At 37.0% G+C, this 17,076-nt stretch overlaps 2 protein-coding genes across 3 annotated transcripts in view; one reads left to right on the top strand and one right to left on the bottom strand.

Annotated features, from left to right (window-relative positions):
- zgc:63587 (uncharacterized protein LOC393431 homolog) overlaps positions 1-1,541 on the bottom strand; it is a 44,665-nt gene extending 43,124 nt beyond the window's left edge. For both annotated transcript variants that reach the window (XM_048208714.1, XM_048208715.1), the window contains exon 1: positions 1,390-1,541. The gene's annotated coding sequence lies outside the window, so the exon portion shown is untranslated. The remainder of the gene's footprint in view (positions 1-1,389) is intronic.
- Positions 1,542-2,007: 466 nt separating this feature from the next.
- Positions 2,008-4,595, top strand: cldn5a (claudin 5a). The gene has a single exon (XM_048210355.1). The coding sequence runs from the start codon at positions 2,458-2,460 to the stop codon at positions 3,103-3,105; it is 648 nt and encodes a 215-aa protein (XP_048066312.1). The 5' UTR covers positions 2,008-2,457; the 3' UTR covers positions 3,106-4,595.
- The last annotated feature ends 12,481 nt before the right edge of the window (positions 4,596-17,076 follow it).

Genomic DNA, 17,076 nt, shown 5'->3' with positions numbered 1-17,076 from the left:
TTTTAAAAAGCCATTTTTAATACTAATGTACTCGTCAAATGTGTTTATTTAACCGTGCGGTGGCGCCAGATACTCTTTAATCAGTAATGACAAATAATTTATAACATTAACAATGACCCGTTGAATGCATTTTGGGAATGACGGCTGAATGTATTTTTAGTAAAATGCCTGAATAAGATAAATATTGGCAAAGTTTAGACTCTGTCATAAATGTGAATCAACTTACTTTGTTGTGTATTTTCAATTTGAAAAATAACTTTTTTTTGATGGATTAATTGCATTTTGAAAAAAAGTGTCATGGATTTATTGCATTTTGGGGAAAAAAAATAACACATTTTTATAATAAACTTTTTAAAATCAAAATGTAGATTTGAATTTTTAATGTTTTTATAACCAAAAGATGCTATGTGAAAATTTGAAACAGAAAATAGTGGTTTTCATCTTGCCACTTTCTTGGTAAAGAAAACACCTTTTTACTCAAATTAATCAAAAACCAAACGTTTTGGAACCAAACTCTTCATATTCTCTTTAAGATAAAAGTGAAAGTGACATGTGAAGGCCAAGTATGGTAACTCATACTCAGAATTTAATCCTTCCACTTAGTGTACACACATTAGGAGTAGTGAGCACACACACACATGAAGCAGTGGGCAGACGTTTTTGCTGTGGCATCCGAGGAGCGACTGGGGGTTAGGTGTCTTGCTCAAGGGCACCTCAGTCATTTCCTGCCAGTATTGAGACTCAAACCTGCAACCTTCAGGTTACCAGTCTGACTCTCTAACTATTAGGCCACAACTGCCCAGAAAAGTGGTATGCATTTTCTCGGAAATGGTAAACAAATGAATTCATACTGAATGGTTGGCTCTCGGGAGGACATGTTAAAAGTGAGGAGGTTTGTTCCAGGCAGTGAACGTGTTATTAAACTGAAATGTGCTGTCAAACTCTGGCCATCATCTCCTCGACTCCCCCAAACCCCTCTCTGAATCCACATGATGCCAAATTCCTATGTAATTTATTCATGAAATTACAGATAACGTTGGGTATATTTTTATAGCACCCCATTTCTAGTGAAAACACCTCCTCTCGTCCACACCCTGCTTGATAAAGTGTTCTTAATTCAGAGCACGTAACACATGTAAAACTGACACACCCGCACTAAAACAAAACATATGTGTGTGTCATCTTACGGTTTCAAAGAGAAAAACAATGTATCCAGTAATACAACTATATCATTTAAAGAAACTTCATTTGAATGTAACTTTGTATCAACTTTTGACATGCAACAGTTACTGGAGCCGCTCAGAAATTCATACAAAGACTCGGCTGATTAATCACTTCCGGATACAAATGCGAAGAAACTTAACTTTTTTAGACGCCAGAAGACCTTACCTGTTATAAACGCGTGAAACACAAAAACCTGGAGTTTTTTCCACCTCCCTTGTTTTCTTTCTTCCAGCAGGCCAATCCAGGGAATCCGGAAACCGCTACAATTCCGCCCTTATCCCATAATGCCTGATGGATTGAGACCCCGGCGCAACGGAAGCCATTACGGCTCAAGTACTAATGTGGAGGACGGCCGATAGAGCGGCGAATTAGAGCCAAGATGGCGGAGACAGGTTACAGTTTCTAGGAGCGGTCTGTTTCCAGTGCTTTCGGCGAACATGTCTAAACATGCATATTTTATTATTGATATTTTATTATTGATATTTTATTAATGATATTTAAGTGAGAATTTTAACTTTTTATGATATATATATATATATATATATATATGTGTGTGTGTGTGTGTGTGTGTGTGTGTGTAATCAAAAGTTAAAATTCTCACTTAAATGTCATATATATATATATATATATATATATATATATATATATATATGTGTGTGTATGTTTTGGTGCTGGCTTGTCACCTACATATTGCTATTAAGTAAATATAAGTTATTTTATTAAAAAAAATCATAGTTGATTTCTTTTTTCATTTTTTGTTAAAAAAAGGAAAAAAAAGTGTGTTATTCATTTATATACCCCCCTTAGACTTTCACACACAAGCGCACAGCTTCTCTGCATCCTCATTGGCGAGCAACAGATGCTCTCTTGTGCGATTGGATAAAAGTTTCACTTCAGTCTTGAACACACAAACACACGCACGCACGCACCCCTCCTCTTGGCGTACCGCTATTATTCCACTCCACTTATTCCCAGTCCAGGAAAAGTCCGTTAGTCAAAGCACAGAGGAGACGCAGCGAGGAGATGCTGTCCACCTGATCAAAGCGCTACAGTTTTTGTTGACTGATCTGAGAGGAAAACTTTTGGATAGAAGATATTGGAAAAGAACACCTTTGGGGGAAAAGAAACAACGTTGGACAAAAGTTTTTAGAAGAAAGGAAAACTTCGGATTGAAGGCTCAAACGTTCCCAACAGGTGCACAGATATATTTACGCACTATAAGGAGTAAAAGAGATGGCCTCCGCGGCTCTGGAGATCCTGGGTCTGATCCTGTGCGTCTTCGGCACGCTCTTGGAGATGGTCGCCTGCGGGCTGCCCACCTGGAAGGTGACCGCCTTCATCGAGGCCAACATCGTGGTGGCCCAGACCATCTGGGACGGCCTGTGGATGTCGTGCGTCGTGCAGAGCACCGGCCAGATGCAGTGCAAGATCCACGACTCCATGCTCGCCCTCGGCCACGACCTCCAAGCCGCGCGCGCTCTCACGGTCATCTCGTCGGTCATGTGCGTCATCGGGCTGATGGTGGTGATCGCCGGCGCGCAGTGCACCAACTGCATCAAGACGGACAACGTGAAGGCGCGGGTGGTGAACGTCGGAGGGGTCATCTACATCATTAGTGCCATATTCATGCTCGTGCCCCTGTGCTGGATGGCCAACAGCATCATCTCTGACTTCTACAACCCGCAGGTGCCGGCGGCCAAGAAACGGGAGATCGGATCGGCGCTCTACATCGGCTGGGCGGCCACCGCGATGCTGCTGCTCGGGGGAAGCATGCTCTGCTGCTCGTGTCCGGCCTCTGGAAGCTCCGGCTACTCGGTCAAATACGCGCCCACCAAAAGAGCAACACCCAACGGGGACTATGACAAGAGGAATTACGTTTAGAGATGATTTTTTACAATAAAATTGTTGTTGTGTGTTGCACCTGCAGATATGTCGGCTCTCTCGTAAAACTTCAGACTGATTTTCCTTTTTTAAGCATCTTGGACTACTGATTGGATCAGTTTGTTTTATTTAACATGACGTCTTTTTGAGGATATGAAAGGTGAACATTTTATAATAACTTTCACAAAACATTGTGCAATGCTTAACAGATCAATAAAATACTTTCAATGTCCTGAAACATACAGTATTCATGTTTTAACGTGCATGATCTGTTAAACATTATAGAATTTAGCATCCGATTGGCTAAAATTGATTTAATCCTTTAATAATAATTTTCAGTAACACTATGTTGCTGATAATGAGCCGAGTTGATATACTTGATATGTGTAAATGTGCATAAACTACTGATCTGTTAAACATAATGTGTGTTTTCACAATGAAAGTTATTGTAAAGTGTTTCCTCTTTGTTAAAAGTGCTGTTTCAAAACTTTATTGAGGATATTCACATGGTGAAAAAGCAACAATAATCTGACAAAATATCTGAATTTTAGGTACCTCGAAAAGTTTGTAAGCTTGTAAAAGTTTGTAAAAGGCTAAAACCATTAAGTTAGTGGCTGTAGCTGTTCAAAGATGTTTACCGATGTGTTCAATGTGCTGAAGGCGTGATGTTTTAGTGTGTAAATGTGGAGGAATCTGCTTCGGCACATTTGCAGAGACTCTTCAACACTTGGAATGTCAGCCAGGACAAACAGCTGGAAAACTGAAGACAGCGACTCCTGACTGATCTGTTACTCTCAACTCACCCGTCCACACTGTTGCTCAAAGCTAAACAAGGCTACACGAGAAACAAAGTCAAGCAGGATCTACATCCACTATGGATAATGTCTGTTTTTTGGGATTATCCTGCCGGTATAGTGCCTTGCTGTATGCAAACTTTCATGGATGGGTATCTTCATGTTCCTTGAACTTAAGACCTCTACATTCAGTTTATTCAGCTCGTCTGAAATGGTTATGTTTTTGTAATTTTTTTTTAAATTGTCTTTTTAAATTTTTGAATAAAATGTTCTTTGGAATAAACATTTACAGTTTTGACACAAATATGAATGTTTGTGTTTTTAATACCTCTAATACATACCAATACGCATCGAATACAAGCTCAACATCAGGTTTCAAAAGCCATTCTTATACAACAATTATTGGTTTAGTTATTAGTTTTGATGCTAAACAAAGCCATGAAGGCTTATATTTATCATTAAAGGAATAATGAAGGTTCTCACCCATTCATTAAAATGTCACTGAATAAGTGTTTGATGCAGAACCGAGTGGTTGGAAAATGAAAAACTGTGTACAGTCATTTGTGAAGTATAGTGTAACTGGTTCTCCAAAACCTTGTTTCTTAAGGCTTAGCTGGTCATATGGCCACTAAATGCAGCAAAAACACGTCAGTCACACTTAAGAGTGTGCGGCAGAACCGCATGACCTGATTTTACTGGTTAGTACCAGTAGAAGTGAACTGGTACAAAAAACACACACACGCTCAGAACAAGAAGTTTGGAACAACTGAGTCTTACTGTTTACATTCAAAATACAAGAGACTCCGGATTCAACAACAACTTTTGTTCTGTTGGCACATTCGGGTCATTTGACTTATTTGCCTTGCCAACATTCACTGGCAATGGAGCAAAACATTGCACATTTCATTTAAAGAAGCTTTTTATCCAAATATAACTATTTTTTTTTTAGAATATGAACTAAATGACATTAGAAACAATGTTTTTTTTACATGCATATTATTGTTCTAAAAGCAAGATTGATTAAAAAAAATCAATTTATAGTTGATATTCATAGATTGCAGTGTTCAGGGCTGATGGTCTTGTAAACTTTAACATTTGTTTTGATATATCCTCTAACGTAAAGTATATATTTGACTGAAATGAATGTGTAAATGTACAAGAATAATATATGATGGTCTTGGAAGCATCAAACCAATCAGTCATGTTTTGGACTGTATGCTATTGTTTTTCAGCAAAAGTATGAATTCATCACTTAACGTTCAAAACAGTTAATTGGTTTGAGTAAGACTAACTTAAATTAAACGAATTAGTTCAGTCAAATTAACTTTTATGAGTATTAACCGCTACCTTTTGCTTTCGAGTTCACAGAACTGATATATTTTAAGTAAACTGAACTGTTTCATTAGCTGCGTCTCATTTCAGAGACTGCATACTCCGGAGGTCGCATTTGAAGGCTGCATACGTCATCGAGGATGTCTTATTTAAGAAAAGTAACCGTAATAAAATTGACTGTCATTCCTCTTAAGGTGTAAAATACTATAATTTCTTTCTTACTTTGCAATCTTATGGTTACTTGTCTTAAATGAGACCGCCTCGATGATGTATGCAGCCTTCAAATGCAACCTCGGGAGGACGCAGCCTTCGAAATGAGACGCAGCTACTGTTTTGAGTTTTATGAACTAATTTCTTTTAATTTAGACGAACTTAAGTTTGGCTAAAACTGGGCTGGGATTTCTATTTCCTAGCATACTTTGCCCATGACACTAGAAAGGGAGAGTAAGGGAGATGCTAAAATTAAGTGTTATATAATGTTTTTAAAATGTTAAGTGGGAGATTTAGTAGTGATTAATGTTTTGTTATGCTAATAGTTTCTGTTAATGTTGGTTTTTGGAGAGTTACCATCATGGTGACAAGTGGTGCATGTGGCTCGGTTTGAGAGCAAGTATATTAAATGCTTTATATTGCTGTTAGCAAATTAGCAAGTGCGCTTTTTCTGAATTAGCTTGTTATAGCTAGCAAAGTTTACACTAATAAAAATGTTTGCTTTGAGATTACATGATCATTTTAAGTTAAAAGGCTACTTCAAATTTCTGTCATTAATTACTCACCCTCATGTCGTTCCACATGCATGCATCGTGCTGCTCACGTGACCAGAACTGGCCAATGCTGAGCCGGCGTTCAGACGTAAACACGGAAGCTCCGCAACGGAAATAGCTTATGAGAATGACAGGGGAGAGATGAATTTGTTGAATAAATTCGTTATTTTTGTTTTGTTTTTGCACACAAAAAGTATTCTTGTCGCTTCATAACATTAAGGTTGAACCACTGTAGTCACGTTGACTCTTTTAACGATGTCTTTACTACTTTTCTTGACCTTGAATGACGGTAATTTCGTTGCTTTCAACGGAGGATAAAAAACTTTCAGATTTCATCAAAAATATCTTAATTTGTGTTCCGAAGATGAACGGGTGTGGAACGACATGAGAGTGAAACTTTCATTTTGGGGTTTAAAAACGAACCCTTTAAATGTATGAATTAGTTAAGGCTACTCAAATATTTCAATTTAAGAACAATTTAAATGTATGAGTACAAGATAAAAATCTAGTTCATTTAGTTGCCACATGACGTCATTTTTAAGGTTTTTTTGACAAAGCATTCTATAGCGCAAACTCTTTCTGTAGTTTATGGGTTTGTTAACAGCACTGCGTCCCCCGACCCTCCTCTCTTAGTCTCCAACACAATAGAGAGCCTGTATGAATATCCACACCAGTTCTTTCAGCCGGCATTGTGGGATTGTTAGTTCCAGTCACCCTTTGGAAGCTAAGGAGGTTACGAGGCTGAGTAACCAGTGAGTGTGTGTGTGTTTTGGGTGGGGAGTTTAGGAGGGTGTTTGGGGGAGGTGCCCAGACTTTTTTAAAAGGACCTTCCATCCGTAATGAAGAGAGGCGCATGGGGGCAGCTACGACGTCATTAAAGAATCTTCGTCATGGCAACCGCAAAAGAACCTGCAGTTGCCTGGTGACAGGACCCCATAATGTGGCCATATGGATGAGGACAATGGAAGACCCGTCGGCGGACATTCCAAGACACGGATGGGGGAGAGAGAGAGAGAGAGAGAAATGAGGAACATGAATGTGAATTGGGGTTCACATGATTCACAATATAAATCTCACATACAGAAATTAGATGTCATTTTTGACTAAAGATTATAGATCATTATTCACACCAAATACATGAATAAATATACTTGTTTTACACAGTAAAAATGTCAGGTAGCCTAACATGTGCCTAAATCTAAATGAGCTATATTATTTAATGTGACTCAATCAAACTGACTGCTTTAGATTACATCATTTTTATTTTATTTTTACAAAAATATTCTTTGAACAACATTAAATAGGTTAAATAATTAGGTTAAATAATTTATAAATGAGAGAAAACAAAGAAAAGAGAAATAAATAAAAGAAAATGATAAATAACACATAAAATAAAGATTGAGTCAGTCCACAAATAAACACATGGCCTTATTACACAAAAACACATAAACTAATAGTCTTTATAGCTTTCCTATTAGTACAAAGCCAAATAACTGATTTATAGTTTTCTATTTCTTTGAAAGCTGCAGAAAAGATGGTATTTTGCTGGAAAATTTACATTTGAGTGCATGAAATGGAAGTTGCGATAGTCTTTCCTTCCTTATTGTGACGTATATTCGAGTGAAACGTCTTTATGGACAAGAAAAAACATAGGGCAGGGTTTGATTTTGTCCATGGAGAATTGATTGGATGGTTGTGGTTTGCTATTGGTGGATTTTATGTGAGTGACAGGTTGCCCCGCCCTCATGCCAGTAAACATGTCATCAGAGAAGAGATTTTTGATTTCATGGTGCATTTAAAGCTTAATATAGGCTTTTCATTTCTGGGTCTAGTGTCACTAAATAGAATTCCACAATTAGTGACAGGGAACATTCTCAGAACTTTAGCTAACGTTCTGGCAAGGTTCTCTCAAAGTTATGAGCAAACCTTATTCCAGTAACGTTAATAGAACATTTGTTCAAAGTTATCTGGTCATCAACGTTCTCAAAATATTAGCAAAACATGTTATTCATGGACTGTTTTTTTCTGAAACATTTTAGTTGAATGTTAATCTAATGTTTTTTAAATGTTGCTATGTTTCAGAACATTCAGAGAATGTTCAAAAGTAACGTTGCCATAATGTTTGAAGAATGCTAAAATGGAATGTTTCCTTAAAGGGTTAGTTCACCCAAAAATGAGTCATTAATTACTCACCCTCATGTCGTTCCAAACCCGTAAGACTTTCGTTCATCTTCAGAACACAAATTAAGATATTTTTGATGAAATCTGAGAGCTTTCTGTCCCTCCATTGACAGCTACGCAACTACCACTTTGATGCCTCAAAAAGTTCATAAAGAGATCGTAAAACTAATCCATAAGAATTAAGTGATTGAGTCCAAATTTTCTGAAGAGATTTGATTGCTTTATATGCTGAATAGATTTAATTTAGGCTTTTATTCACATATAAACATTCATCAGTGCACACATCAGTTGTGGTAAACGGAAGCTGAAGAATGTTTGCTTGACGTGTGAGAACCAATGAGGTTCATTCTCGTGTTACACAGCATGATTGAGCTTCCGGAAGAAGTTTGTTCTCGCACGTCATACAGCTTCTGCTTATGTCCGCTGATCAATGTTTATATGTGAATAAAAGACTAAATTAAATCTGTTCATCATATAAAGCGATCAAGTCTCTTCAGAAAATTTGAGAAGTGATAGTTTAAACCAGGGGTGTCCAGTCATGCTCCTGGAGGTCCACTGTCCTGCAGAGTTTAGCTCCAACTCCAATTAAACACACCTGAACAAGGTCTAATTATGCATACTAGAAACTTCCAAGCAGGTGTATTGAGGCAAGTTAGAGCTAAACTCTTCAGGACAGTAGCCCACTTTGGACACACCTCGTTTAAACACACACTCACGTTCACTCACTCAATTCTCTTTCTGTCACACACACAAACACAGTGACACGACAGGTTCTCATGACGCCCGCGCTGACCTCTGCTCTTCAAAGGTCAGGTGTCATTTCCAGCTTCCCATAACTGACCAGTTGTGATGTCATCAAACACACCATCGCCACGGTGACGGTCCGTCGTGAACAACCTCTCACCCTGACTCACACCCTCTAAGACGGATTAGTCACCGTCCACACTCCCGCTGTCAATCACATGATCTGCTCACAAACAGGCATTTTTCCTACATGAGTTAAAATGAAAAAAAGATCCTAGAGTTGCATCAAGATAAATCTTAAGATAAATGTCTGTACGTACATCACCATTTGAAAAGTTTGAGGTCAGTAAGATTTTTTAATGTTTTTGAAATAAGTCTTTCATTTATTTTATTAAAAATACAGTAAAATCAGTAATATTGTGAAATATTATTACAATTTAAAAGTTTTCTATTTGAGTATATTTTAAAATGTAATTTAAAATGTGATCAAAGCTGAATTTTCAGCATCATTACTCCAGTCTTCAGTGTCACATGATCCTTTACACACAAGAAACATTTCTGATTATTATCAGTATTTTGTGGATTTTTTTTCAGGATTCTTTGATGAATAGAAAGTTCAAAAGCAGAATTTATTTGAAAGAAATCCTTTGTAACATCATAAATGTCGTGTAAATTTAGATCAGTTTAACTGAATAAAAAAACCTTACCGAAATTTAGAACGGTAGTGTATGGCCTAACGTTTTAATGTCGTAAAAACTGATCTTTCAAAGCTTGTGACTCTATCAAACAGAGTAGAAGAACATGCTGAAGAATGTTTATGTGTTTATGTGAGGTTGATTATGATGCAGAACGGTTACAGACAAACAGAATCATCAGAATTCCTGTTCAAGGGTCAGCTGGACAGGAAGCAGGAAGGAAGTGAATGAGGAGGGGCATGATGATGTGTGTCTGAGTGCCTAATTATGCGTTAAACGCTGGTGTGTCATCATAATCAAGGAAATATCATGCATGGAAAGTGCGTCAAGCCATTAAGTCCAGTGCAAGAATGAGAACATTTTATTTTTTCAGAAGTTGCTCAGTTTTGGTTTGTGTGAGTGTCAGTGTTGTCTCAGGTTTTGCTTTCAGTTGATTTCATTAACATGCCCCTCAGGTGACCACTGTTGATTAGATTAGAGACACAGAAATGAGCCAATAGCTGTTTTTGTGAACTTAAATTATTAAGAATGATTATCGGTAATTGAAATAAAGCTGAAATAAAAACATAAATATTAGAAATAGAAATAAGTTGAAGTACTAAAACTGGAATAAAAAATATTTAACGCTATTTAGCCTATATAAATAAAATCGAATAAAAACAACAAAAACACATAACAAAGTAATAAAACTTAAAGGTGCCCTAGAATCAAAAATTGAATTTATCTTGGCATAGTCAAATAACAAGAGTTCAGTACATGGAAATGACATACAGTGAGTCTCAAACTCCATTGCTTCCTCCTTCTTATATAAATCTCATTTGTTTAAAAGACCTCGGAAGAACAGGCGAATCTCAACATAACACCGACTGTTACGTAACAGTCGGGATCATTAATATGTACGCCCCAATATTTGCATATGCCAGCTCATGTTCAAGGCATTAGACAAGGGCAGCCAGTATTAAGGTCTGGATCTGTGCACAGCTGAATCATCAGACTAGGTAAGCAAGCAAGAACAATAGCGAAAAATGGCAGATGGAGCAATAATAACTGACATGATCCATGATTACATGATATTTTTAGTGATATTTGTAAACTGTCTTTCTAAATGTTTCGTTAGCATGTTGCTAATGTACTGTTAAATGTGGTTAAAGTTACCATCGTTTATTACTGTATTCACGGAGACAAGAGAGCCGTCGCTATTTTCATTATTAAACACTTGCAGTCTGTATAATGCATGCTGCATGATGAACACTTTGTAAAGATCCATTTTGAGGGTTATATTAGCTGTGTGAACTTTGTTTATGCAATGATACAGTCGAGAGCTCTGGGGGGGCGGAGAGCGTGAGCAATTAAAGGGGCCGCAGCCTGAATCAGCGTATTTCTAATTATGCCTCAAAATAGGCAGTTAAAAAAATTAATTAAAAAAAAATCTATGGGGTATTTTGAGCTGCAACTTCACAGACACATTCAGGGGACACCTTAGACTTATATTACATCTTGTAAAAAAACGTTCGATGGCACCTTTAAAAGTAGCCCATTTTTTGGAGAGGCTATCAACAGCGAGCTAGCTTTGAAAATTACCGTCCCTTCCGAGTGTCTCCAAAGCCACGCCTCCTCCAAAACAGGGAGCGAACAAAAGCATCTCAAGAGACGGTGTGGTGAGAAATCGAGTCCCCTTATTAAGAATCGGGTCTCCTATAGGAAGAGTGATTTTTAGTGCCTGGTTATAATCGCTGCAAAATCACGTAATGATTTATATCGTTTAAAATGTGTTATAATGCCCATTAATGTCATGGTTCATATACTAATATATAACTGAAGTTATAGATGGTATGCATAGACGTCACTTTCCCACCGTAACGCGCTCCGTCAGCTGGACTGAGTGGCAAAAGAACCTGCTGCATGACTGGATTTAATAGGGGAAACTGAGAAAACGCGAGTAAAACAAACAACTCGAAAGTGCCCCTTATGACATGTCAAAGAAACCTAATCCATGGATATTGACATGCAGCCAGGAATCGTGTTTCCTGACATTTAAATGTGCCTGATTTCGACGCTGGGGAAATACATAAAGCAAATCTGCCTGTGAATATTTTATATAACTACAGTATAGGTAGGTCTAAATCGGAGTAATCACTTATATCAATGTTATATATAGCCTATATATCGTAATATCGTCCAGACCTAAAACTTGTATAGTTTTTGTCAGTGTTTATTTAAAAGCAACCAATTATGCAGAATATAAGATGGAAAATATTTAATTGATGAGTTGTCAACACAATATATAGATTATGATTTTACCCCCAAATACAACATTTTGACACTAAATGATTCTGCAAATCCATGTTTCTCTGTCTGGAGTCCTGCTGTTTCTGTGAATTGCAGCGACCCATTTGCTTCTTTTTTCTGTAGCTTTCAGCAGTACCTCAGGTTTTGTGTCAAAGCTATTTGTACAGTCAATCACAAAGCTCTTTCCCGTTATGGATGTGTTTTGTGTGTTTTTTGCGGCATTCACTCTGAAAACCAATGCTACCGCGCAGTCTCTTGCCACTCAGTGGGCGTGACCGCAGTCATAACGGTCGACCGTGACGTCACGTGCATACCCTCTACAGGTATAATAGTTGTCATACACTATAGAATATCCAGCTATAAAATGACTCTGGAAGAATTTGATGAGAAAAGTTTGAGATCATATTGAGATTTTGACTGCAGATCTTGAGACACAGTTTGAGACACTTCTGAAACTCAAGAGGAGACAGAAGGGAGATTGCTTCTCTTTGAAGAGCAACAACGGAGATATTAAATCTCATTTGTGATATTTCTCCCCTATGGGAACACTGAGTGGCAGCGGTGACGGAACCCTGCAGGTTCTGGAATGTCTGGGAGTGATTCTGGAATGTTCTTAATGAAATATGGAATGCGTGCAGGTTGAAAGTAAATTGGACTGGACAAGGGTTTAACCTCCTGCTGCGACACCAGCTTACGGACACAGTCTCGGTTATATGAGACGGCTTTATTCTGCTTTAGATGTCTGCTTTTCTTCTTCAACAGAGTTCAGAGATTTCCAGCCTTTCATTACAACAAAAGAAACAACATTCCCCTAATTAAAGAATCCTCCTAAATGAAGAGAGCATGGACCCGACAATGTTGGGTTTTATGGGGACTTTCCATAGACGTAATGATTTTTATTCTGTAACTGTGTTTTCTATTCCCTAATCCTAACCATCACAGACTTTCTGCATTTTTCACATTCAAAAAAAAAAACTATTTAGTGTTTTGTGATTTATTAGCTGTTTTCCACAAGGGAACCAAAAAAATATCCACACATGGCCAAAAATGACTGGTATTAACACACACAGGTTGGTTTTGCTATCTTAGTGAGGACATTCCATGGTTTTTATACTGTACAAACTGTATATTCTATCCCCCTACCCCTTTAGTATGTTTTTAAAGCTATTTTAAATATGAGGACTCATGAAATGTCCTCCTATTTCATGTTTATGTCGTAATACCAGCGTAATACCCATGTCAAATTTATACAAATTTGTGTCCTCATAAATCACAAAAACACGCGCACACAGAGGAAATTGTCTTCTCAGTTGGGCAGCATTTTAATTGGCTGTTGTGGGATTCTTCATGGATGTTTGACTGTATTTTCTCATATTCTTAACAACATGTTCATTCACATACCATTCAACACAAATCACCAGAGATCTCTTTAATATCTCAATTTTTTCTCAGGACGGCTGTGAGATTAAAATGAGAGCAAATGGAGGGTTTTGCTGACGCCTCCTGCTTCTGTTAGAGAACTCACACATTTCCTCCTCAAATGATCTGAGCTGCTCTGGATTCATTTTATAGCTCTTTACAGTTACTATTTGGCAACTATTGACGTATTTGTGTCTGAAAATGATACTTAAATGGAACATAACTGTTCCAAAGTTTGACATCAGTATATGATTTTTAAATGTTTTTGAAATAAGTCTTTTCTTCTCACCAAGGTTTCATTTATTTGATCAAAAATACAGTAAAAACAGTAATATTGTGAAATATTTTTACAATTTAAAATAACTACTTTTTATTTGAATATATTGTAAAATGTAATTTATTCCTGTGATCAAAGCTGAATTTTCAGCATCATTACTCCAGTCTTCAGTGTCACATGATCCTTCAGAAATCATTCTAATATGCTGATTTGCTGCTCAAGAAACATTTCTGATTATTATCAATGTTGAAAATGTGCTGTTTCATATTATTGTGGAAACTGTGATACTTTTTTCAGGATTATTTGAACAGAAAGTCCCAAACTTTTGAAAGGTAATAAAAGACTGAGTATAAACAATTAAGCAACACTAATTTATGTTCTGAGAACATCATAATTTGCAGATTTAACAATCTTCAAATAAATGCATAAACCATCCTAAATACAAGGCGAATGCTATATATTAACACGTGTGTGTGTTATGAGACAATGAATCCTCTCTGTTAATAAAATCTGTGGTTAGTGTCAAACAAAGCTGTTAAAACAACACTGTAGTTTGCAACATGCATTGATTCAAGTTTTTGAGGACCATGGGCTCAGCCCTGCTGTCCTGGGGTCTGAACGGATGAAGCCCACCCAAAAGTGATGGAGACACACACACTCACACACACACAGTGTGATATTGCCACACATAGTTGACTTCTATTGTTCGTGATTATCCAGAGCAGCTAATCCTCACAGGATCAAACCATTCAAGAACAGAATGAGAGAAGAAAACAACTGCAGAGCTACACGCCACAAAACCAAAGAAAGAGACTTTTGATGATAATAATTCTTGTAACTGTCATCTTAAAAAAAAAAAAAAAAAAAAAAAATAAGAGATGTATTTCTACAGGACACTAGTTAACTAGAGCATGACAGCTGTGCATCTAACCAGTGTATTACATTCCAGCAGAGCGGCTTAGTGGAAAAACAGCGACCCGCATCACTATTACTGCTCATAACCACTCCTGAGAAAAGCTTCTATATGGAACCTTAAGGGTTCCGTCAGGCGCTTCATATATAGAACATTTTAGGGGTTCCAATCATGGAATCGTTTTATGGATTTAGTTTTAATTACATTTTAATACAATTTTATGAATTAAACAGCTTGTAAACATACTTTATCATGTAAAATTCAACAATATTATTGATCTGACGGCACTGAAACATCAGAACTGAATCAACACTGAACTGACTTCAGCTGAACAATGAAACTATTTTCTTTTAGAGCTGCTGTACAGCAGAATTGAACTCTGCATCATTCATTAAAAAAAAATATTTTTTACTGTTAGTTTCACTCAAACCATCCTTGTTCACAGTACTTAAAAACTCATGTAACTAAATGAACTTCATTTAACTGAGTTGTTTCGACTGAAAATGAGTATTATCGGCTTTACTTAAGTGTTTGCTCAGTCAACTTAACATTGCTGAGTGAAACGCACAAATTAATGTTGACATAACTGGACAGTGGATCCGTGGTTCCCAGCATGCTTTACAAGGGACTGCATTAGGAGTGTAAATTTAGGGATTTAAGTGTTATTTTATGTTTTTCAGTAAAGGGAAAGATGTTGTTCGTGTTTAATGTTCACTTATGTTGGACATTTAGAGGAGTTTTTGAGTGCATTTTGTAGAGAAATAGTTGATTTAATAAGGTAAATCAAGTCAATAAATGTGTTCACCTTACATAAATCTCATCTAGAAGTGATAAATTCAAATGATTTGTATTTACTCAAAAGAAAATTTGTCAGCTTTACTTTAATTTCTTTTGTTCATACAACTAAATTACTCCGTATTGTTGCATGGAACCACTTGACACTACTTTAAGTAAATCCAATTTTTTTTTTTAATGGTTGAATCATTTTCCTGTTATTACTGTAAAGCTGCTTTGAAACAGTCTGCATTGCATTAAGTACTGTATAAATAAAGGTGACTTGACTAGAAAAATAACCCATTAAACATGAATCTATTATGCAACAATTTAAGACTTTTTCATTTTTTGCATAAAGGGTTCTAAATTTAGCAGATTTACAGTAGGCATCGAATAAATGTAGTACTAAAGGGCACAACGTAAGAACACGAGAGAGAGAGAAAAAAGTAAATGGGGCAAAGAAGATAAACAGTTGACTCATGCTTTGATAATAACCCATGATACATAAACACATCCACCCAGTCATTAGGGGAGAGGGCTCTAGCTCTACAGAGGAGGGTATAGTCCTGTCCCGGCGCCAGGAACGAAAACTTAAAAGGGATAGTTCACTCCAAAATGAAATTCTCATCGTTTACTCATCCTCATGTCATTCCAAACCTGCATGACTTTATGTCTGCAGTGGAACACATATGGAGATGAGGAAAACTGCAGCACATTAAACAGTATCTGGTGATTTATACTGTTCAGCTCAAAAAGTACTTTTAAAGGTGCCCTCGAATGAAAAATTGAATTTATCTTGGCATTGTTGAATAACAAGAGTTCAGTACATGGAAATGACATACAGTGAGTCTCAAACTCCATTGTTTCCTCCTTTATATATAAATCTCATTTGTTTAAAAGACCTCCGAAGAACAGGCGAATCTCAACATAACACCGACTGTTACGTAACAGTCGGGATCATTAATATGTACGCCCCCAATATTTGCATATGCCAGCCCACGTTTCCAACATTATAAAAGGCATTAGACACGGGCAGCCAGTATTAACGTCTGGATGTGCACAACCAAATCATCAGACTAGGTAAGCAAGCAAGAACAACAGCGAAAAATGGCAGATGGAGCAATAATAACTGACATGATCCATGATATCATGATATTTTTAGTGATATTTGTAAATTGTCTTTCTAAATGTTTCGTTAGCATGTTGCTAATGTACTGTTAAATGTGGTTAAAGTTACCATCGTTTCTTACTGTATTCACGGAGACAAGAGAGCCGTCGCTATTTTCATTTTTAAACACTTGCAGTCTGTATAATGCATAAACACAACTTCATTCTTTATAAATCTCTCCAACAGAGTAGCATTAGCCGTTAGCCACGGAGCACTATCAAACTCATTCAAAATCAGAAGGAAACAATATAACAGTATACAATACTCACATAATCCGACGCATGCATGACGAACACTTTGTAAAGATCCATTTTGAGGGCTATATTAGCTGTGTGAACTTTGTTAAGGCACTGTTCAAGGCAAGCGCGAGCTCTGTGGGCGTGGACCACGGGATTTAAAGGGGCCGCAGCATAAAATCGGCGCGTTTATAATGATGCCCCAAAATAGGCAGTTAAAAAAATTAATAAAAAAAAAAAAAACAATCTATGGGGTATTTTGATCTGAAACTTCACAGACACATTCAGGGGACACCTTAGACTTATATTACATCTTTTAAAAACATAATCTAGGGCACCTTTAAGTAACTAACATTACCAAAGATCTTTCACTCACTCAAAAGCA

The sequence above is a fragment of the Megalobrama amblycephala genome, linkage group LG12, assembly GCF_018812025.1.
Source record: "Megalobrama amblycephala isolate DHTTF-2021 linkage group LG12, ASM1881202v1, whole genome shotgun sequence".
NCBI lineage: Eukaryota > Metazoa > Chordata > Actinopteri > Cypriniformes > Xenocyprididae > Megalobrama > Megalobrama amblycephala.
The sequence above is the reverse complement of the archived record's forward strand: the minus strand, read 5'-3'. Positions and strand labels throughout refer to the sequence as shown.

Coding starts and splice junctions, on each gene's coding strand:
- cldn5a (XM_048210355.1), top strand. CDS start 2,458: ATGGCCTCCGCGGCTCTGGAGATCCTGGGTCTGATCCTGTGCGTCTTC.